This window comes from Hyla sarda, chromosome 3 (assembly GCF_029499605.1).
Source record: "Hyla sarda isolate aHylSar1 chromosome 3, aHylSar1.hap1, whole genome shotgun sequence".
NCBI lineage: Eukaryota > Metazoa > Chordata > Amphibia > Anura > Hylidae > Hyla > Hyla sarda.
The window spans coordinates 237,431,381-237,453,887 of NC_079191.1; the positions used below are offsets into that span (position 1 = coordinate 237,431,381).

The 22,507-nt window shown below is 42.4% G+C and overlaps 1 protein-coding gene across 6 annotated transcripts in view; it reads left to right on the forward strand.

Moving 5' to 3' along the window:
• Positions 1-22,507, forward strand: part of LOC130362185 (uncharacterized) — a 205,140-nt gene that overhangs the window by 17,733 nt on the left and 164,900 nt on the right. For 5 of the 6 annotated variants that reach the window (XR_008891308.1, XM_056566279.1, XM_056566281.1 and 2 more), the window contains one exon: positions 3,223-3,295. Coding sequence is in view for 5 of the 6 variants with exons in the window: in XM_056566279.1 (XP_056422254.1) it covers positions 3,223-3,295 (73 nt within the window). In the remaining variant the exon portion in view is untranslated. Of the gene's footprint in view, positions 1-2,047; positions 2,085-2,182; positions 2,264-2,368; positions 2,449-3,222; positions 3,296-22,507 lie in introns of those variants that run through there. The other variant, XM_056566282.1, reaches the window with a different exon arrangement.

Genomic DNA, 22,507 nt, shown 5'->3' on the forward strand with positions numbered 1-22,507 from the left:
GGACTGCCTGTTTGGAAAAGCCGTGAAACATGCATGCCCATTCATCCAAAGTTGCCGGGTCTCCTAAGTCTCCTGATAAGGCCCGGAATACTGTTAGGCCTTTTGGAATGATATTGCGGTCCAAATTTCTTTCCAGGGTGGCCACTTCCCATAGGTCTCTCATTTCTGCACTGAGTAATCTTTCCAGTTTTTTTAAATTGACTTTTGCTTGTGTGATCTCTTCTGGTGTGAAGAATAGAGGTGTTTTTAGAAGAAATAAATAAAAACGAGTATTTTTTAAATTTCACTGCAGAGTACAGTGAGACCATGGTACATTTGTTAGGTATAAATATAAGTATTAAAAACAACAAAATCATTACCAGCACGTACAATAAACCAACTGACAGCAACAGTTTTATACATATGGAAAGTTGCCATCTCCCAATCTGACCAAAGAATAAGTTGGCCAGCACTAGTATTCCAAACTATTGTAAAAACCTGGCTCCCAATCTGGCTACATAACATTCCACATAGCCAATTCCTCAGATTACGCAGAAACTGTACAGAGACAGGACAGTACAATACAGAAGCCTTAGAATTAGAAAATCAATTGATCAATAAGGGATATGATGCAAACACCTTGAGGAACACGCATAAAGAAATTGAACAAATAACCAGACAAATACATGATATTTTAATGAGGGAAGAATATCGCTGAGCTACTAGAAAACAGAGTAATACTTTTTTTTTTTTATCTATGTTTATAAGCTGCAACCTTAGACAAAATATAGGAAATGCAATATATGGAAAGTTGCCATCTCCCAATCTGGCTACATAACATTCCACATAGCCAATTTCTCAGATTACGCAGAAACTGTACAGAGACAGGACAGTACAATACAGAAGCCTTAGAATTAGAAAATACATTTATCAGTAAGGGATATGATGCAAACACCTTGAGGAACACACATAAAGAAATTGAACAAATAACCAGAAAAAGCTTGATTGTGAAACCGCAAGAAGAAACATCGGTCAAAAAGAAAAATCAAACAATGGAGAATCTACAACTGAAAATTCCCATAATCACTTATTATAACAAACAAAGCCATCTGTTCCAGAAAATAATAAAAAAGCATTGGGCATCCTAAAGAATGACAAAATAATAGGTTAACATATTCCAGCAAACCCATCCTTTATATATATGAAAGCTAAAAATATAGGAAATAAAATTGCCCCACTATACAACTGGCAACAAAACCATCCTCATCACTTTCATCTACAAAGGAAGGCTTTTTTCCAGGCAAATACTGCAAAATGTGTACAACCAGCAAAAGCACAAGCCCAGTTTACAAAATAATAAGCCCTAAGGAAAAAACAGAATACAAAATAAAGGATAATATTAATTGCAAAACGTCCGGCGTCATATACGGTATCCAATGTCCGCGCAATAATATATACATAGGATGCACAAAAAGACAATTACAGACTAGGTTGGGGGAACATGTATACAACATACAAAGAGGATATGAGGCTCATCCCCTGTCATCTCATTACAAAGAGAAACATCAACAGCAACTTAAGGATCTACCTTCTTTGGAATAGAGAAAATCATTCCAAACTGGAGGGGAGGCAACTACATAGCGCAACTTTCCAGGGCAGACTCAAAATGGATTTTTAACATAAACACTATGATTCCACACGGTTTAAATTCTGAATTTGAAATTTTCGGCTTTTTATAAACCCTATGGATAGATTACAATCAAAGAAAAGAAAGACAAGTGTCCACAGAAAATTATGGGAGGTCTTGACATCCTTAGGTTACATAAGGAACAAGAGGCCACACACTTACTATCCCCGACGAAGGAAACAGTCCTCCCATTTCCGAAACACGTTGGAAAGTATTGTGGGCCTCCACAGCACCAGTAGTGATGTCACCACTTACCGTCCAGCTCCACCGGACTAACCGCAAAGAAAACAAGTTACGGTCTGAGACGCTACCGGCTGGGGCGTTCTCCCATTAACCTTCATTATCCTTGGCACAAGCCTTTCTCCAATTCAGCAACTTAAAGACCAATTACCGCACAAAAGATGCATCAAAACTGCAAGTATAAAAACATATATAAATAGACAGACATACAGCAAGTAACGGATTTCAAAATAAGCAATCGGTACCAATAGAACCCGATCTCTCCTTTATTTTCAGCATATGCTTTACCTGTGTGAATTATAGAACCACATCGCATTCAGCCTGTGCGTTCAGCATTTTCATCTAATACACGCACAGGTATCTTTTCTTTTCAAGAAGAAAATCTTGTTTCACATGGTATTTTGGATATATCTGGTCAGGTATCCATCACGTTATTTTTCTTCCTCCGTTCTTGATCTACAGCCCCATATCGAGGTACATACCACGTCTGTGATTGCGCTCATCACCATACATGGGACACTCTCCTTTGCAACAATATACAGGTACCAATCCTAATACATCTAATCAAGCATATACCAATCCTAATACATCTAATCAAGCATATACCAATCCTAAGACATCTAATCAAGCATATAGAGTTTGTATATTAAGTCCCATATAGCGCTTACTAATACATTATATTTTAATGAGGGAAGAATATCGCTGAGCTACTAGAAAACAGAGTAATACTTTTTTTTTATCTATGTTTATAAGTTGCAATTTAAGACGAAATATAGGAAATGGAATATAGAAAGCAAAAAGAGGAATTGTATGTTTTTTTTGTGTTTAATGTTACTTTAAGTCTCCTTAAATTTAGAGCTACACAGGACATATAGAGATTAGATGTTCTGTACTGTCTTCGGAAATTGGTGGTTGTCAGTGATGTCTATTTGTTACATGCTCACTTAGACCCTTAGGCTAGGTTCAGACTACGGAATTTCCGCCTGCAATTTCGCATTGAAATTGCCGACGGAAATTCCGCTTGCTAAAAGGTATAGTGTAGTGAATGGTTTTCCGTTCACAAATTCACACTTCGGAATTTGTGAACGGAAAATCCACTTGGAAATTTCAGCCTGAAGAAAGGGGTTGCTCTTTCTTCAGGCGGAAATCCGTGCGGAACACATTGCAGTCTATTGGAGACTGCAGTGTCTGCGCGGTCCTAGCGCCTACTGATCAGTCAGCACTGGCCGCACTCGGAATCCTTATTGTCTGATGCATTTTAAGCATAATACACATTATTATAGGCTTTAGCAATGTTTATTTTTTTTATATTCTAGCTCTGTACCGATCCCAAAGGACTTTGTGTACTACAGGATGGAGAGAGAAATGATCTTAAAAAGAGGCCTTCAGGTAATGTAAGCTTCAAAATAAACAGCAGTAAACACACTATACAATATCGCATGTACTTGCATGTAGATGACAAGCAGTGGTGTACCCCACAAGCACTGCTGCCTGCCTTCTCTGTACCACCCTCTCACTTCCTCCAGGTCTCTCAGCTCCTCGCCTTTGTGGCCCCTTATCGGAGGTGTCTTGATATAGTGGGCCCGCAGCCTAAAAGGGAGTCCCTATCTAGTCTCTATAGGGGTTTCAATGATCACTTCTGAAAATTTCTAAACATGAGATCTTCTGCAAGACTCAGATACAAGACAAGATTTTGAGGGGATGGGTGAATGTAATTAGCGAACTGTGGAGGAAAACTTTTTTGTAAGATAATGCATTTTGGCTATCTAGGTCCCAGCTATTTTTTTTTTATTAGTTATCATTTTATTGAATCTCCCAGCTTCTGCCACCTTCCCTGATAGAATCACCTAATTTCCAAAATGTAAAACCTCCAATACTGACTCCTTTCATGGCATTTGGAGTTGCTCCAAAACCACGGAGTTTTGGGATGGAATCATCGCATATATTGCTAGACATTGGTCAGTTCATGTTCCCTTGACCCCCCAGGCCCTTCTGTTCCAGACCTTGAAGTGGCAGAAGTGGTGGCACTGTGGAGCATCCCTCGTTTCCTACACGTTATTTTATTGGTAGCGAAAAGGGTGCTGCTCAGAGAATGGGTCAAGCCGGCCATGCTAGCTCTAGCTGATGTGGTGGATGAACTAAAGGTCTTCTTGAAGATCGACAGACTAGACACTATACCTTCCAAAATAATATACACGGTCATTGCATGCGGGTGTGGTTTTTCCTGAACCCAATGACACATCTGACTTATACCTGCAGGATGTTGCCAGTGTTGTTGGTCACATCCTGCAGCTTTTATACCCTAACAGCTATTAGAGCTGTCAGATTCCCTCTAAGAATAGAGTCTCACATGCCGTATTTTGCTGTGTATTTGCTACTGCCAATTTTCCTAACCATTGAAGTCAATGTGTAACCAAATATGCAGCTGACTTTGCTACCGATTGACTTCAGTTTGTAGGAAAATGTGCATTGGATTCAATGGATAGCAAAATCAGCTGCAGAAAATATGCAGCAAAATACGGCAAATGTGACCCTAAATAGAAAGGTAAGATATGTGCAATGATTATAATGGGCAGCTTTAGCTGGCCAACCTCAGAAAAAGGTTTTTACCTAAACATATGTAGAAGCTTGCATTTCCGTGGCTCCCTGGCAGATTGTGACTGTATGGGTATGCATATGCTCTTTTTTGCTGATTGTTAAGTTTCTGCACTTGCACCTTTTGATTAGTCTATTCTTCACACCACTGCTGCTACACTTTATCTTTTATCATTATACTGTTATGCTGCCTGGGATTACTATTACCGTACCAATGTCCTTAACAGCTGCTGTTCGTCCTTTGTTATATATATATATATATATACATATATATATATATATATATATATATATATATATATATATATATATATATAAATTGTGTTTTTAAGCTTTTTTTTGTTAATAATGTATACATATATTTATACATTATGTGTGGTCTATTGTAAAATTTTTGGTAGGTTTTGTGATTTGCCATTGATGTACAGATTATTCAGCTAATAGGAAGGAAAATGAGTTTTATTGTCAATATCCTATAACTCGATCTATATCTCACTTGTCTCACAATTTAAACATAAAGGTTCTTTCTCTATATTTACTATTTAACACATTGTAAGTCATCATATCAGCTTTATTCCCTGTTGTTATCAAACTTCATGAAGTAATCAAATGGGATATCTACATCAGTTGGAAAAGAGTTCTCATATATATATATATATATATATATATATATATATATACTGTACTTGTTGGTTCTTTTCTCTTTTTTTTTTTTCTGGTCCATGTCACCCCAAACTATTTCTATTGGGAATTGGTAAGGAAATTGGGGAGGCCAGGTTATCTGATGAAGCCGTCCATCATTGTCATTTCTTGTTAAATACACAATTAAAAGTTTTTGATCATTATGTTATTAAAACAAAATGATGGATCCAGTAAGTACATACCAGGCTGGTTTGTTGCACCTTTAGTTCTAATTAGAAAAAAAAAAGCCAACAGTACCAGCATATCACATACACTCTATTACACCTCCACCCCCTAATTTAAGACCTGCATCTACACATACATTACTTACCTCTGTGTCTCATAAAGGGAACCAAAGAGAAACTGAAATCAAACATTTGGCCTTTTCATACTAAAAAGCATATATGGACTGCCTTGTTTTTTTGTCCCTAGAAGAAGTACTGTGGTGCATGGCAACTTATCTACTATCCAAAGGATAGGGGATAAGTGTCTGATCGCTGGGGTGGTCCGACTGCTGGGACCCCCGTGATCTCCTTCACTACACCCCCACTCTCCCCAGGAAGTGAGCGTGCCAACCCCTGCACAAAGTGGCTGAGACACTTATCCCTTATCCTTTAGATATGAGATAACTTGGCATGCACCACAGAACTCCTTAAAGTCTGTTATTATTAATATCTTATTTTTCTGCTTAAGTAGCAGTTTCATTGCATCAGTTCTATCATAATGACCTTATTCAAGCAGTCACTTCCAAACTAGTAAATTTCATCTGTCTGCACTGAATTTATGAGGTATTTAATGTCAGGCACTGCTAACCGGAGGTTTGTATGCCGGGTGACTGGTCTGCTGTTCATGTGGTGATTCTTGTGAGGGCCTGTTTCTTTATATATATGGTCTGCTGTTCATGTGGTGACTGGTCTGCTGTTCATGTGGTGATTCTTGTGAGGGCCTGTTTCTTTATATATATGGTCTGCTGTTCATGTGGTGATTCTTGTGAGGGCCTGTTTCTTTATATATATGGTCTGCTGTTCATGTGGTGATTCTTGTGAGGGCCTGTTTATATATATGGTCTGCTGTTCATGTGGTGATTCTTGTGAGGGCCTGTTTCTTTATATATATGGTCTGCTGTTCATGTGGTGATTCTTGTGAGGGCCTGTTTCTTTATATATATGGTCTGCTGTTCATGTGGTGATTCTTGTGAGGGCCTGTTTCTTTATATATATGGTCTGCTGTTCATGTGGTGATTCTTGTGAGGGCCTGTTTATATATATGGTCTGCTGTTCATGTGGTGATTCTTGTGAGGGCCTGTTTATATATATGGTCTGCTGTTCATGTGGTGATTCTTGTGAGGGCCTGTTTCTTTATATATATGGTCTGCTGTTCATGTGGTGATTCTTGTGAGGGCCTGTTTCTTTATATATATGGTCTGCTGTTCATGTGGTGATTCTTGTGAGGGCCTGTTTATATATATGGTCTGCTGTTCATGTGGTGATTCTTGTGAGGGCCTGTTTCTTTATATATATGGTCTGCTGTTCATGTGGTGATTCTTGTGAGGGCCTGTTTCTTTATATATATGGTCTGCTGTTCATGTGGTGACTGGTCTGCTGTTCATGTGGTGATTCTTGTGAGGGACTATTGCTCTCTCTCTCTCTTTATCTCTCTCTATCTCTCTCTCTCTCTCTCTATCTCTCTCTCTCCCTCTATCTCTCTATCTCTATCTCTGTCTATCTCTCTCCCTCTATCTCTCTATCTCTATCTCTCTCTATCTCTCTCCCTCTATCTCTATCTCTCTATCTCTATCTCTCTCCCTCTATCTCTCTATCTCTATCTCTCTCTATCTCTATCTCTCTCTCTCTATCTCTATCTCTCTCTATCTCTATCTCTCTCTATCTCTATCTCTCTCCCTCTATCTCTCTATCTCTATCTCTCTCCCTCTATCTCTCTCTATCTCTATCTCTCTCCCTCTATCTCTCTATCTCTATCTCTCTATCTCTATCTTAATGACCTTATTCAAGCAGTCACTTCCAAACTAGTAAATTTCATCTGTCTGCACTGAATTTATGAGGTATTTAATGTCAGGCACTGCTAACCGGAGGTTTGTATGCCGGGTGACTGGTCTGCTGTTCATGTGGTGATTCTTGTGAGGGCCTGTTTCTTTATATATATGGTCTGCTGTTCATGTGGTGACTGGTCTGCTGTTCATGTGGTGATTCTTGTGAGGGCCTGTTTCTTTATATATATGGTCTGCTGTTCATGTGGTGATTCTTGTGAGGGCCTGTTTCTTTATATATATGGTCTGCTGTTCATGTGGTGATTCTTGTGAGGGCCTGTTTATATATATGGTCTGCTGTTCATGTGGTGATTCTTGTGAGGGCCTGTTTCTTTATATATATGGTCTGCTGTTCATGTGGTGATTCTTGTGAGGGCCTGTTTCTTTATATATATGGTCTGCTGTTCATGTGGTGATTCTTGTGAGGGCCTGTTTATATATATGGTCTGCTGTTCATGTGGTGATTCTTGTGAGGGCCTGTTTATATATATGGTCTGCTGTTCATGTGGTGATTCTTGTGAGGGCCTGTTTCTTTATATATATGGTCTGCTGTTCATGTGGTGATTCTTGTGAGGGCCTGTTTCTTTATATATATGGTCTGCTGTTCATGTGGTGATTCTTGTGAGGGCCTGTTTATATATATGGTCTGCTGTTCATGTGGTGATTCTTGTGAGGGCCTGTTTCTTTATATATATGGTCTGCTGTTCATGTGGTGATTCTTGTGAGGGCCTGTTTCTTTATATATATGGTCTGCTGTTCATGTGGTGACTGGTCTGCTGTTCATGTGGTGATTCTTGTGAGGGACTATTGCTCTCTCTCTCTCTTTATCTCTCTCTATCTCTCTCTCTCTCTCTCTATCTCTCTCTCTCCCTCTATCTCTCTATCTCTATCTCTGTCTATCTCTCTCCCTCTATCTCTCTATCTCTATCTCTCTCTATCTCTCTCCCTCTATCTCTATCTCTCTATCTCTATCTCTCTCCCTCTATCTCTCTATCTCTATCTCTCTCTATCTCTATCTCTCTCTCTCTATCTCTATCTCTCTCTATCTCTATCTCTCTCTATCTCTATCTCTCTCCCTCTATCTCTCTATCTCTATCTCTCTCCCTCTATCTCTCTCTATCTCTATCTCTCTCCCTCTATCTCTCTATCTCTATCTCTCTATCTCTATCTTAATGACCTTATTCAAGCAGTCACTTCCAAACTAGTAAATTTCATCTGTCTGCACTGAATTTATGAGGTATTTAATGTCAGGCACTGCTAACCGGAGGTTTGTATGCCGGGTGACTGGTCTGCTGTTCATGTGGTGATTCTTGTGAGGGCCTGTTTCTTTATATATATGGTCTGCTGTTCATGTGGTGACTGGTCTGCTGTTCATGTGGTGATTCTTGTGAGGGCCTGTTTCTTTATATATATGGTCTGCTGTTCATGTGGTGATTCTTGTGAGGGCCTGTTTCTTTATATATATGGTCTGCTGTTCATGTGGTGATTCTTGTGAGGGCCTGTTTATATATATGGTCTGCTGTTCATGTGGTGATTCTTGTGAGGGCCTGTTTCTTTATATATATGGTCTGCTGTTCATGTGGTGATTCTTGTGAGGGCCTGTTTCTTTATATATATGGTCTGCTGTTCATGTGGTGACTGGTCTGCTGTTCATGTGGTGATTCTTGTGAGGGCCTGTTTCTTTATATATATGGTCTGCTGTTCATGTGGTGATTCTTGTGAGGGCCTGTTTCTTTATATATATGGTCTGCTGTTCATGTGGTGATTCTTGTGAGGGCCTGTTTCTTTATATATATGGTCTGCTGTTCATGTGGTGATTCTTGTGAGGGCCTGTTTATATATATGGTCTGCTGTTCATGTGGTGATTCTTGTGAGGGCCTGTTTCTTTATATATATGGTCTGCTGTTCATGTGGTGATTCTTGTGAGGGCCTGTTTCTTTATATATATGGTCTGCTGTTCATGTGGTGATTCTTGTGAGGGCCTGTTTCTTTATATATATGGTCTGCTGTTCATGTGGTGATTCTTGTGAGGGCCTGTTTATATATATGGTCTGCTGTTCATGTGGTGATTCTTGTGAGGGCCTGTTTCTTTATATATATGGTCTGCTGTTCATGTGGTGATTCTTGTGAGGGCCTGTTTCTTTATATATATGGTCTGCTGTTCATGTGGTGATTCTTGTGAGGGCCTGTTTCTTTATATATATGGTCTGCTGTTCATGTGGTGATTCTTGTGAGGGCCTGTTTATATATATGGTCTGCTGTTCATGTGGTGATTCTTGTGAGGGCCTGTTTATATATATGGTCTGCTGTTCATGTGGTGATTCTTGTGAGGGCCTGTTTCTTTATATATATGGTCTGCTGTTCATGTGGTGATTCTTGTGAGGGCCTGTTTCTTTATATATATGGTCTGCTGTTCATGTGGTGATTCTTGTGAGGGCCTGTTTATATATATGGTCTGCTGTTCATGTGGTGATTCTTGTGAGGGCCTGTTTCTTTATATATATGGTCTGCTGTTCATGTGGTGATTCTTGTGAGGGCCTGTTTCTTTATATATATGGTCTGCTGTTCATGTGGTGATTCTTGTGAGGGCCTGTTTCTTTATATATATGGTCTGCTGTTCATGTGGTGATTCTTGTGAGGGCCTGTTTCTTTATATATATGGTCTGCTGTTCATGTGGTGATTCTTGTGAGGGCCTGTTTCTTTATATATATGGTCTGCTGTTCATGTGGTGATTCTTGTGAGGGCCTGTTTATATATATGGTCTGCTGTTCATGTGGTGATTCTTGTGAGGGCCTGTTTCTTTATATATATGGTCTGCTGTTCATGTGGTGATTCTTGTGAGGGCCTGTTTCTTTATATATATGGTCTGCTGTTCATGTGGTGATTCTTGTGAGGGCCTGTTTCTTTATATATATGGTCTGCTGTTCATGTGGTGATTCTTGTGAGGGCCTGTTTATATATATGGTCTGCTGTTCATGTGGTGATTCTTGTGAGGGCCTGTTTATATATATGGTCTGCTGTTCATGTGGTGATTCTTGTGAGGGCCTGTTTCTTTATATATATGGTCTGCTGTTCATGTGGTGATTCTTGTGAGGGCCTGTTTCTTTATATATATGGTCTGCTGTTCATGTGGTGATTCTTGTGAGGGCCTGTTTATATATATGGTCTGCTGTTCATGTGGTGATTCTTGTGAGGGCCTGTTTCTTTATATATATGGTCTGCTGTTCATGTGGTGATTCTTGTGAGGGCCTGTTTCTTTATATATATGGTCTGCTGTTCATGTGGTGATTCTTGTGAGGGCCTGTTTCTTTATATATATGGTCTGCTGTTCATGTGGTGATTCTTGTGAGGGCCTGTTTCTTTATATATATGGTCTGCTGTTCATGTGGTGATTCTTGTGAGGGCCTGTTTCTTTATATATATGGTCTGCTGTTCATGTGGTGATTCTTGTGAGGGCCTGTTTCTTTATATATATGGTCTGCTGTTCATGTGGTGACTGGTCTGCTGTTCATGTGGTGATTCTTGTGAGGGACTATTGCTCTCTCTCTCTCTTTATCTCTCTCTATCTCTCTCTCTCTCTCTCTATCTCTCTCTCTCCCTCTATCTCTCTATCTCTATCTCTCTCTATCTCTCTCCCTCTATCTCTCTATCTCTATCTCTCTCTATCTCTCTCCCTCTATCTCTATCTCTCTATCTCTATCTCTCTCCCTCTATCTCTCTATCTCTATCTCTCTCTATCTCTATCTCTCTCTCTCTATCTCTATCTCTCTCTATCTCTATCTCTCTCTATCTCTATCTCTCTCCCTCTATCTCTCTATCTCTATCTCTCTCCCTCTATCTCTCTCTATCTCTATCTCTCTCCCTCTATCTCTCTATCTCTATCTCTCTATCTCTATCTTAATGACCTTATTCAAGCAGTCACTTCCAAACTAGTAAATTTCATCTGTCTGCACTGAATTTATGAGGTATTTAATGTCAGGCACTGCTAACCGGAGGTTTGTATGCCGGGTGACTGGTCTGCTGTTCATGTGGTGATTCTTGTGAGGGCCTGTTTCTTTATATATATGGTCTGCTGTTCATGTGGTGACTGGTCTGCTGTTCATGTGGTGATTCTTGTGAGGGCCTGTTTCTTTATATATATGGTCTGCTGTTCATGTGGTGATTCTTGTGAGGGCCTGTTTCTTTATATATATGGTCTGCTGTTCATGTGGTGATTCTTGTGAGGGCCTGTTTCTTTATATATATGGTCTGCTGTTCATGTGGTGATTCTTGTGAGGGCCTGTTTATATATATGGTCTGCTGTTCATGTGGTGATTCTTGTGAGGGCCTGTTTCTTTATATATATGGTCTGCTGTTCATGTGGTGATTCTTGTGAGGGCCTGTTTCTTTATATATATGGTCTGCTGTTCATGTGGTGATTCTTGTGAGGGCCTGTTTCTTTATATATATGGTCTGCTGTTCATGTGGTGATTCTTGTGAGGGCCTGTTTATATATATGGTCTGCTGTTCATGTGGTGATTCTTGTGAGGGCCTGTTTCTTTATATATATGGTCTGCTGTTCATGTGGTGATTCTTGTGAGGGCCTGTTTCTTTATATATATGGTCTGCTGTTCATGTGGTGATTCTTGTGAGGGCCTGTTTCTTTATATATATGGTCTGCTGTTCATGTGGTGATTCTTGTGAGGGCCTGTTTATATATATGGTCTGCTGTTCATGTGGTGATTCTTGTGAGGGCCTGTTTATATATATGGTCTGCTGTTCATGTGGTGATTCTTGTGAGGGCCTGTTTCTTTATATATATGGTCTGCTGTTCATGTGGTGATTCTTGTGAGGGCCTGTTTCTTTATATATATGGTCTGCTGTTCATGTGGTGATTCTTGTGAGGGCCTGTTTATATATATGGTCTGCTGTTCATGTGGTGATTCTTGTGAGGGCCTGTTTCTTTATATATATGGTCTGCTGTTCATGTGGTGATTCTTGTGAGGGCCTGTTTCTTTATATATATGGTCTGCTGTTCATGTGGTGATTCTTGTGAGGGCCTGTTTCTTTATATATATGGTCTGCTGTTCATGTGGTGACTGGTCTGCTGTTCATGTGGTGATTCTTGTGAGGGACTATTGCTCTCTCTCTCTCTTTATCTCTCTCTATCTCTCTCTCTCTCTCTCTATCTCTCTCTCTCCCTCTATCTCTCTATCTCTATCTCTCTCTATCTCTCTCCCTCTATCTCTCTATCTCTATCTCTCTCTATCTCTCTCCCTCTATCTCTATCTCTCTATCTCTATCTCTCTCCCTCTATCTCTCTATCTCTATCTCTCTCTATCTCTATCTCTCTCTCTCTATCTCTATCTCTCTCTATCTCTATCTCTCTCTATCTCTATCTCTCTCCCTCTATCTCTCTATCTCTATCTCTCTCCCTCTATCTCTCTCTATCTCTATCTCTCTCCCTCTATCTCTCTATCTCTATCTCTCTATCTCTATCTTAATGACCTTATTCAAGCAGTCACTTCCAAACTAGTAAATTTCATCTGTCTGCACTGAATTTATGAGGTATTTAATGTCAGGCACTGCTAACCGGAGGTTTGTATGCCGGGTGACTGGTCTGCTGTTCATGTGGTGATTCTTGTGAGGGCCTGTTTCTTTATATATATGGTCTGCTGTTCATGTGGTGACTGGTCTGCTGTTCATGTGGTGATTCTTGTGAGGGCCTGTTTCTTTATATATATGGTCTGCTGTTCATGTGGTGATTCTTGTGAGGGCCTGTTTCTTTATATATATGGTCTGCTGTTCATGTGGTGATTCTTGTGAGGGCCTGTTTCTTTATATATATGGTCTGCTGTTCATGTGGTGATTCTTGTGAGGGCCTGTTTATATATATGGTCTGCTGTTCATGTGGTGATTCTTGTGAGGGCCTGTTTCTTTATATATATGGTCTGCTGTTCATGTGGTGATTCTTGTGAGGGCCTGTTTCTTTATATATATGGTCTGCTGTTCATGTGGTGATTCTTGTGAGGGCCTGTTTCTTTATATATATGGTCTGCTGTTCATGTGGTGACTGGTCTGCTGTTCATGTGGTGATTCTTGTGAGGGACTATTGCTCTCTCTCTCTCTTTATCTCTCTCTATCTCTCTCTCTCTCTCTCTCTATCTCTCTCCCTCTATCTCTCTATCTCTATCTCTCTCTATCTCTCTCCCTCTATCTCTATCTCTCTATCTCTATCTCTCTCCCTCTATCTCTCTATCTCTATCTCTCTCTATCTCTATCTCTCTCTCTCTATCTCTATCTCTCTCTATCTCTATCTCTCTCTATCTCTATCTCTCTCCCTCTATCTCTCTATCTCTATCTTTCTCCCTCTATCTCTCTCTATCTCTATCTCTCTCCCTCTATCTCTCTATCTCTATCTCTCTATCTCTATCTTAATGACCTTATTCAAGCAGTCACTTCCAAACTAGTAAATTTCATCTGTCTGCACTGAATTTATGAGGTATTTAATGTCAGGCACTGCTAACCGGAGGTTTGTATGCCGGGTGACTGGTCTGCTGTTCATGTGGTGATTCTTGTGAGGGCCTGTTTCTTTATATATATGGTCTGCTGTTCATGTGGTGACTGGTCTGCTGTTCATGTGGTGATTCTTGTGAGGGCCTGTTTCTTTATATATATGGTCTGCTGTTCATGTGGTGATTCTTGTGAGGGCCTGTTTCTTTATATATATGGTCTGCTGTTCATGTGGTGATTCTTGTGAGGGCCTGTTTCTTTATATATATGGTCTGCTGTTCATGTGGTGATTCTTGTGAGGGCCTGTTTATATATATGGTCTGCTGTTCATGTGGTGATTCTTGTGAGGGCCTGTTTCTTTATATATATGGTCTGCTGTTCATGTGGTGATTCTTGTGAGGGCCTGTTTCTTTATATATATGGTCTGCTGTTCATGTGGTGATTCTTGTGAGGGCCTGTTTCTTTATATATATGGTCTGCTGTTCATGTGGTGATTCTTGTGAGGGCCTGTTTATATATATGGTCTGCTGTTCATGTGGTGATTCTTGTGAGGGCCTGTTTCTTTATATATATGGTCTGCTGTTCATGTGGTGATTCTTGTGAGGGCCTGTTTCTTTATATATATGGTCTGCTGTTCATGTGGTGATTCTTGTGAGGGCCTGTTTCTTTATATATATGGTCTGCTGTTCATGTGGTGATTCTTGTGAGGGCCTGTTTATATATATGGTCTGCTGTTCATGTGGTGATTCTTGTGAGGGCCTGTTTATATATATGGTCTGCTGTTCATGTGGTGATTCTTGTGAGGGCCTGTTTCTTTATATATATGGTCTGCTGTTCATGTGGTGATTCTTGTGAGGGCCTGTTTCTTTATATATATGGTCTGCTGTTCATGTGGTGACTGGTCTGCTGTTCATGTGGTGATTCTTGTGAGGGACTATTGCTCTCTCTCTCTCTTTATCTCTCTCTATCTCTATCTCTCTCTCTCTCTCTCTATCTCTCTCTCTCCCTCTATCTCTCTATCTCTATCTCTCTCTATCTCTATCTCTCTCCCTCTATCTCTCTATCTCTATCTCTCTCTATCTCTCTCCCTCTATCTCTATCTCTCTATCTCTATCTCTCTCCCTCTATCTCTCTATCTCTATCTCTCTCTATCTCTATCTCTCTCTCTCTATCTCTATCTCTCTCTATCTCTATCTCTCTCTATCTCTATCTCTCTCCCTCTATCTCTCTATCTCTATCTCTCTCCCTCTATCTCTCTCTATCTCTATCTCTCTCCCTCTATCTCTCTATCTCTATCTCTCTATCTCTATCTTAATGACCTTATTCAAGCAGTCACTTCCAAACTAGTAAATTTCATCTGTCTGCACTGAATTTATGAGGTATTTAATGTCAGGCACTGCTAACCGGAGGTTTGTATGCCGGGTGACTGGTCTGCTGTTCATGTGGTGATTCTTGTGAGGGCCTGTTTCTTTATATATATGGTCTGCTGTTCATGTGGTGACTGGTCTGCTGTTCATGTGGTGATTCTTGTGAGGGCCTGTTTCTTTATATATATGGTCTGCTGTTCATGTGGTGATTCTTGTGAGGGCCTGTTTATATATATGGTCTGCTGTTCATGTGGTGATTCTTGTGAGGGCCTGTTTCTTTATATATATGGTCTGCTGTTCATGTGGTGATTCTTGTGAGGGCCTGTTTATATATATGGTCTGCTGTTCATGTGGTGATTCTTGTGAGGGCCTGTTTCTTTATATATATGGTCTGCTGTTCATGTGGTGATTCTTGTGAGGGCCTGTTTCTTTATATATATGGTCTGCTGTTCATGTGGTGATTCTTGTGAGGGCCTGTTTATATATATGGTCTGCTGTTCATGTGGTGATTCTTGTGAGGGCCTGTTTCTTTATATATATGGTCTGCTGTTCATGTGGTGATTCTTGTGAGGGCCTGTTTCTTTATATATATGGTCTGCTGTTCATGTGGTGATTCTTGTGAGGGCCTGTTTCTTTATATATATGGTCTGCTGTTCATGTGGTGATTCTTGTGAGGGCCTGTTTATATATATGGTCTGCTGTTCATGTGGTGATTCTTGTGAGGGCCTGTTTATATATATGGTCTGCTGTTCATGTGGTGATTCTTGTGAGGGCCTGTTTCTTTATATATATGGTCTGCTGTTCATGTGGTGACTGGTCTGCTGTTCATGTGGTGATTCTTGTGAGGGACTATTGCTCTCTCTCTCTCTTTGTCTCTCTCTATCTCTATCTCTCTCTCTCTCTCTCTCTATCTCTCTATCTCTCTCTCTCCCTCTATCTCTCTATCTCTATCTCTCTCTATCTCTATCTCTCTCCCTCTATCTCTCTATCTCTATCTCTCTCTATCTCTATCTCTCTCCCTCTATCTCTATCTCTCTATCTCTCTCCCTCTATCTCTCTATCTCTATCTCTCTCTATCTCTATCTCTATCTCTCTCTATCTCTATCTCTCTCCCTCTATCTCTCTATCTCTATCTCTCTCCCTCTATCTCTCTATCTCTCTCTATCTCTATCTCTCTCCCTCTATCTCTCTATCTCTATCTCTCTATCTCTATCTTAATGACCTTATTCAAGCAGTCACTTCCAAACTAGTAAATTTCATCTGTCTGCACTGAATTTATGAGGTATTTAATGTCAGGCACTGCTAACCGGAGGTTTGTATGCCGGGTGACTGGTCTGCTGTTCATGTGGTGATTCTTGTGAGGGCCTGTTTCTTTATATATATGGTCTGCTGTTCATGTGGTGACTGGTCTGCTGTTCATGTGGTGATTCTTGTGAGGGCCTGTTTCTTTATATATATGGTCTGCTGTTCATGTGGTGATTCTTGTGAGGGCCTGTTTCTTTATATATATGGTCTGCTGTTCATGTGGTGATTCTTGTGAGGGCCTGTTTCTTTATATATATGGTCTGCTGTTCATGTGGTGATTCTTGTGAGGGCCTGTTTATATATATGGTCTGCTGTTCATGTGGTGATTCTTGTGAGGGCCTGTTTCTTTATATATATGGTCTGCTGTTCATGTGGTGATTCTTGTGAGGGCCTGTTTCTTTATATATATGGTCTGCTGTTCATGTGGTGATTCTTGTGAGGGCCTGTTTCTTTATATATATGGTCTGCTGTTCATGTGGTGATTCTTGTGAGGGCCTGTTTATATATATGGTCTGCTGTTCATGTGGTGATTCTTGTGAGGGCCTGTTTATATATATGGTCTGCTGTTCATGTGGTGATTCTTGTGAGGGCCTGTTTCTTTATATATATGGTCTGCTGTTCATGTGGTGATTCTTGTGAGGGCCTGTTTCTTTATATATATGGTCTGCTGTTCATGTGGTGATTCTTGTGAGGGCCTGTTTATATATATGGTCTGCTGTTCATGTGGTGATTCTTGTGAGGGCCTGTTTCTTTATATATATGGTCTGCTGTTCATGTGGTGATTCTTGTGAGGGCCTGTTTCTTTATATATATGGTCTGCTGTTCATGTGGTGATTCTTGTGAGGGCCTGTTTCTTTATATATATGGTCTGCTGTTCATGTGGTGATTCTTGTGAGGGCCTGTTTCTTTATATATATGGTCTGCTGTTCATGTGGTGATTCTTGTGAGGGCCTGTTTATATATATGGTCTGCTGTTCATGTGGTGATTCTTGTGAGGGCCTGTTTCTTTATATATATGGTCTGCTGTTCATGTGGTGATTCTTGTGAGGGCCTGTTTCTTTATATATATGGTCTGCTGTTCATGTGGTGATTCTTGTGAGGGCCTGTTTCTTTATATATATGGTCTGCTGTTCATGTGGTGATTCTTGTGAGGGCCTGTTTATATATATGGTCTGCTGTTCATGTGGTGATTCTTGTGAGGGCCTGTTTATATATATGGTCTGCTGTTCATGTGGTGATTCTTGTGAGGGCCTGTTTCTTTATATATATGGTCTGCTGTTCATGTGGTGATTCTTGTGAGGGCCTGTTTCTTTATATATATGGTCTGCTGTTCATGTGGTGATTCTTGTGAGGGCCTGTTTCTTTATATATATGGTCTGCTGTTCATGTGGTGACTGGTCTGCTGTTCATGTGGTGATTCTTGTGAGGGACTATTGCTCTCTCTCTCTCTTTATCTCTCTCTATCTCTATCTCTCTCTCTCTCTCTCTCTCTCTCTCACTATCTCTCTCTCTCCCTCTATCTCTCTATCTCTATCTCTCTCTATCTCTATCTCTCTCCCTCTATCTCTCTATCTCTATCTCTCTCTATCTCTATCTCTCTCCCTCTATCTCTATCTCTCTATCTCTATCTCTCTCCCTCTATCTCTCTATCTCTCTCTATCTCTATCTCTATCTCTCTCTATCTCTATCTCTCTCCCTCTATCTCTCTATCTCTATCTCTCTCCCTCTATCTCTCTATCTGACTGCATTGAACACACCTTCCCTCTACAACCTTTTGCCCTCCCCCCGCTCAGTAAATAACCACAGACAACGTGTTACTCTTTTAGTGGGCTGAGGTGGTGGTCACAGCTCCAATTTATTAAGTAATGAACAGCACTATAGCGTGCAACTCTAAATCAACACTGCATAGCAGTAACCATATAACAAAACTATGATATTGACCTGTTCAACAGCCGTAGAGGAATGCCAACCGTCGGATCCCCGACGGGCATGACTGCCCACGGCATCTTCCATCTTCTAAGGTCAAACCATTCCATGCCAGCTGTGACTAAAAGGAAGACAAAAAGAATAAGAAAAACACAATACAGAAATAAGTACAAGAAGCAGAAAATCGTAAACATTACGGGAGTAGACAAGCCTACAGTACGGCCTCTGAAAAGTAAACCACCTTTTTTTTTTTTTTTTTTTTTTTGGTAATATTTCAAATCATTATAACTTTCTTTTTTTTTTTTTTTTTTTTTTTTTTAAATTATATTTCTTTTTTTTTTTTTTTTTTTTTTTTTTTAAAAGGGGGAACAAGCAAGCCCACGCGCCGAACAACCGGAGCGCGGGCCAAAATAGACATAAATACAAGAAAAACATTATAAATTATAACAACCAAAAGGGGAGGGAGGGCGGGACGTCTCTCGTTGCTGGTGAGGTAAGAGGAGGGGGGAAGCAGGAGAGTCCCCTATATCCCTTATGGGCGTAACTATACACCCAGTTCCCACCCCGACCTGTGGGAGGGCCCCAAACTTGTTCGGCACCTGTTAACCCCCCAGTGTCCATACAGTCAGTGGGACCTATTCCTATTATTGGACAGGTCCCATACAGACTGCATTGAACACACCTTCCCTCTACAACCTTTTGCCCTCCCCCCGCTCAGTAAATAACCACAGACAACGTGTTACTCTTTTAGTGGGCTGAGGTGGTGGTCACAGCTCCAATTTATTAAGTAATGAACAGCACTATAGCGTGCAACTCTAAATCAACACTGCATAGCAGTAACCATATAACAAAACTATGATATTGACCTGTTCAACAGCCGTAGAGGAATGCCAACCGTCGGATCCCCGACGGGCATGACTGCCCACGGCATCTTCCATCTTCTAAGGTCAAACCATTCCATGCCACTAGGAGCCCGTGTATCCCTACACGGAGCTCCGACCGCCACTTAACAGGAAAAGGGCCTGCTCCAGACCATCCTGCAGGCCCGATAGAAAAATGTCCAGCCCAATATCATTGAGGTGGACCCCGTCTGCGATCATAAATCGTCTGTTGTCACCCTCCAGCTCGCGGTGACGGACCACCACCCCGCCCTTGGACCGGACAAAACGGGCCATCCTAGCATTGACCAGGCGGCGAGACCGCTCAATGGCCTCAGCATCCCTGGCCCCTTGCCACTTGACCCGAGGAACAATTTCCGACCAAACCAAAACCAGCTCCGTAAAGAAGCCAGATAACCTCTCCACATCAACTTTCATAACGGTGATCAGCTCCGGAAAACGGGTGAAACAAAGGTCGTTCCCACCGGCATGAACGACCAAAATCACCGGAGAACGAACCATGCCGGCAATAACCACCGCTTCGGAGAGAATTTGGTGCCACCGCATGCCCGGAATCCCACGCCAGTGGGCATCAATGTTCGGAACCCCCAACGATCTTCCGCCAGGACGGCAACTCGCCCTTTGGGCCGCCCGGTGGATATATGAATGCCCCAAAAAGAACACGGTAGCCACCGGAGACTCTGAAACAGAAAAACAAGTTAAAGAAGCAGTTCCGGACGAACATATCCTGCATAACATGCCGAGCGCCATCTCCCAATGCGCTGAATATCCGCCACAGCCAGCCCGGCACGCGACGCCTCCGTAGCCGCACCAATCCGAAAGGAATGTGTGCCAAATTCAGCCACCGGGGCACCAACAGCACCAAGGCACCGCTTAAAAACTGCCTGGAACTGATAGCGCGTCAGAGGGGAGCCGTCAGCATGCGCGAAAAAATGCTCACCACCCGCGCGAACCGCCAAATAACCCAAAAAGGCCCGAACAGGACACACCTCCCCGTCCACAGATCGCAAACTAACCCACGCTCCTTGACCCATCTGATCCGTCTTGGACCTGCGTATACGCAACTGCAATACGCCGTTTGAGCAAACTACATCCTCAAACAACAAACCACCCACGCCCGACTTAGACGCGGGAACCATCTCACCGACTCGAAAAGCGCCAAAAAACGCGGCGCAAAAAGCAGCAGAAAAAAGCAACGACTCAAACTGAGAAGGACAACATTCCTCCGTAGCCGACAACAGAGCCACCAACAAAGTGTAGGAAACCGGGCGCCTGCGCTCGCGCCTGACGTGGGTCTTCTGCCAACCCTTCAGCGCTTGCTGAATTAAAAAACGCTTCGACACATCTTCCCAACCCAAAAGTTTAAAGTAAAAACTCACGCCCGCCAGCCTCCGGCGGGCCACCACAGCGGAAACAGCAGCTGCGCGCAAAGATAACAAATAGTCAATGGTTACCGATAAGCGGGACTCCCCACAGACCTCCACCGGGCGTCCAGCAACCATACCCCACCAAGCAGCCCACGCCTTACCATGTCCTGTCCAAGTAGCAGCCGCTACCGATGATTGGATGAGGGGCATCAATCGACCGTCACCAAGTCCCATACCAACCGGGGGCAAGGAGTGCCCTCCTGGGCCGCGTCCGGACACATCTTCCGAAAGGCCTGAAACTGAAAACGGGACAAAGCATCAGCAATCACATTGTCGATCCCAGGGACGTGGCGGGCCCGGAACCAAATATTCAGCTCCAGACAGCGAAGCACAAGATGACGAAGCAGAGACAACACAGGAAGCGAAGAGGACGTAAGACCGTTAACACAATGAACTACACTCACATTGTCAGACCAGAAAACAACCCGGCGGTTACTAAAAAGAGAACCCCAAAGTTCCACCGCAACCACAATGGGAAAAAGTTCCAGCAACGTAAGGTTCCGGCATCGCCCGTCTTCGCGCCACTCCCGAGGCCACTCCTCGGCACACCACGCACCATCAAAGAAAGCCCCGAAACCCAAAGACCCCGCAGCATCCGTGAACAGTTGAAGGTCACCATTGGACAATTCAGCCGCCTGCCAACAAGTGCGACCATTATAGCATCTCAAAAATTCCCTCCAAACCAAAACATCAGCTCGCAGCTGCCGGGAAATGCGGATCCTATGGTCCGGATACCGCGCCCCTCGCGTGGACAAAGACAGCCTCCGAGAAAAAACCCGCCCCATGGGCATAACTCTGCACGCAAAAACAAGGTGACCCAACAACACCTGCATTTGCCGCAACGTGACCTTCTTAACCTCACAAAAAACTTCCACCAAACCCAACAAAGATTCCAACTTCTCACTCGGCAGGCGAAAAACCATGGCAACCGAATCAATCTCAATGCCCAAGAACGACATCACAGTGGCAGGACCCTCCGTCTTGTCCGCCGACAAAGGAACACCAAACTTTTGCATAAGGAAACAAAAAGAATCCAACAAAAAACGACATCTGGAGGACCCGGCTGGGGCAACAAACAAAAAATCATCCAAGTAATGAATAATAGAGGAACTGCCTGTTTCCACCCGAACCACCCATTCCAAAAATGAACTGAACAACTCAAAATAGTGGCACGAGATGGAACATCCCATAGGCAAACAGACATCAAAATAAAACAACCCGTCAACCCGACATCCCAGCAGGTGGTGACATTCCGGATGAACCGGCAACAACCTGAAAGCCGATTCAATGTCGGATTTCGCCATCAAGGCCCCAGCTCCCGCACTCCTAACCAGGGCCACTGCCCTATCAAAAGAAACATAGGACACCGACGCATCCTCCTTGGGAATTCCGTCATTCACCGAGGAACCCTTCGGGTACGATAGGTGATGGATGAGCCGGAACTTCCCTGCCTCCTTCTTGGGCACAACACCCAAAGGGGACACCCGCAGGTTGTGAAAAGGCGGGACGGAAAAGGGGCCCATAAACCTACCCAAAGCCACCTCCTTGCCAATCTTGTCCCGGAGCACCTCAGGACGCTCACGAGCCGATTTCAAATTATCCGGAAAAACACCACTAACCGTAGTCAAAACAAACGGAATAAAGAAACCACATTCAAAACCGTCTGTTAGAACCAAAGCGGCTTCCCTAATGGGGTACTGCTCTAACCACGGGCGCATCGCGGCCACCCTCACCGGGGTCCTTCCCTCCGGCAGCAGACGCCGGACGGGCGGGCGTTTTTGCAGCCCTAGGACATCGCACTGCGGCATGTCCCCCGCCGCAGGAGGAACACTCATGCTTGTACTTGCACAAGCTGAGAAAT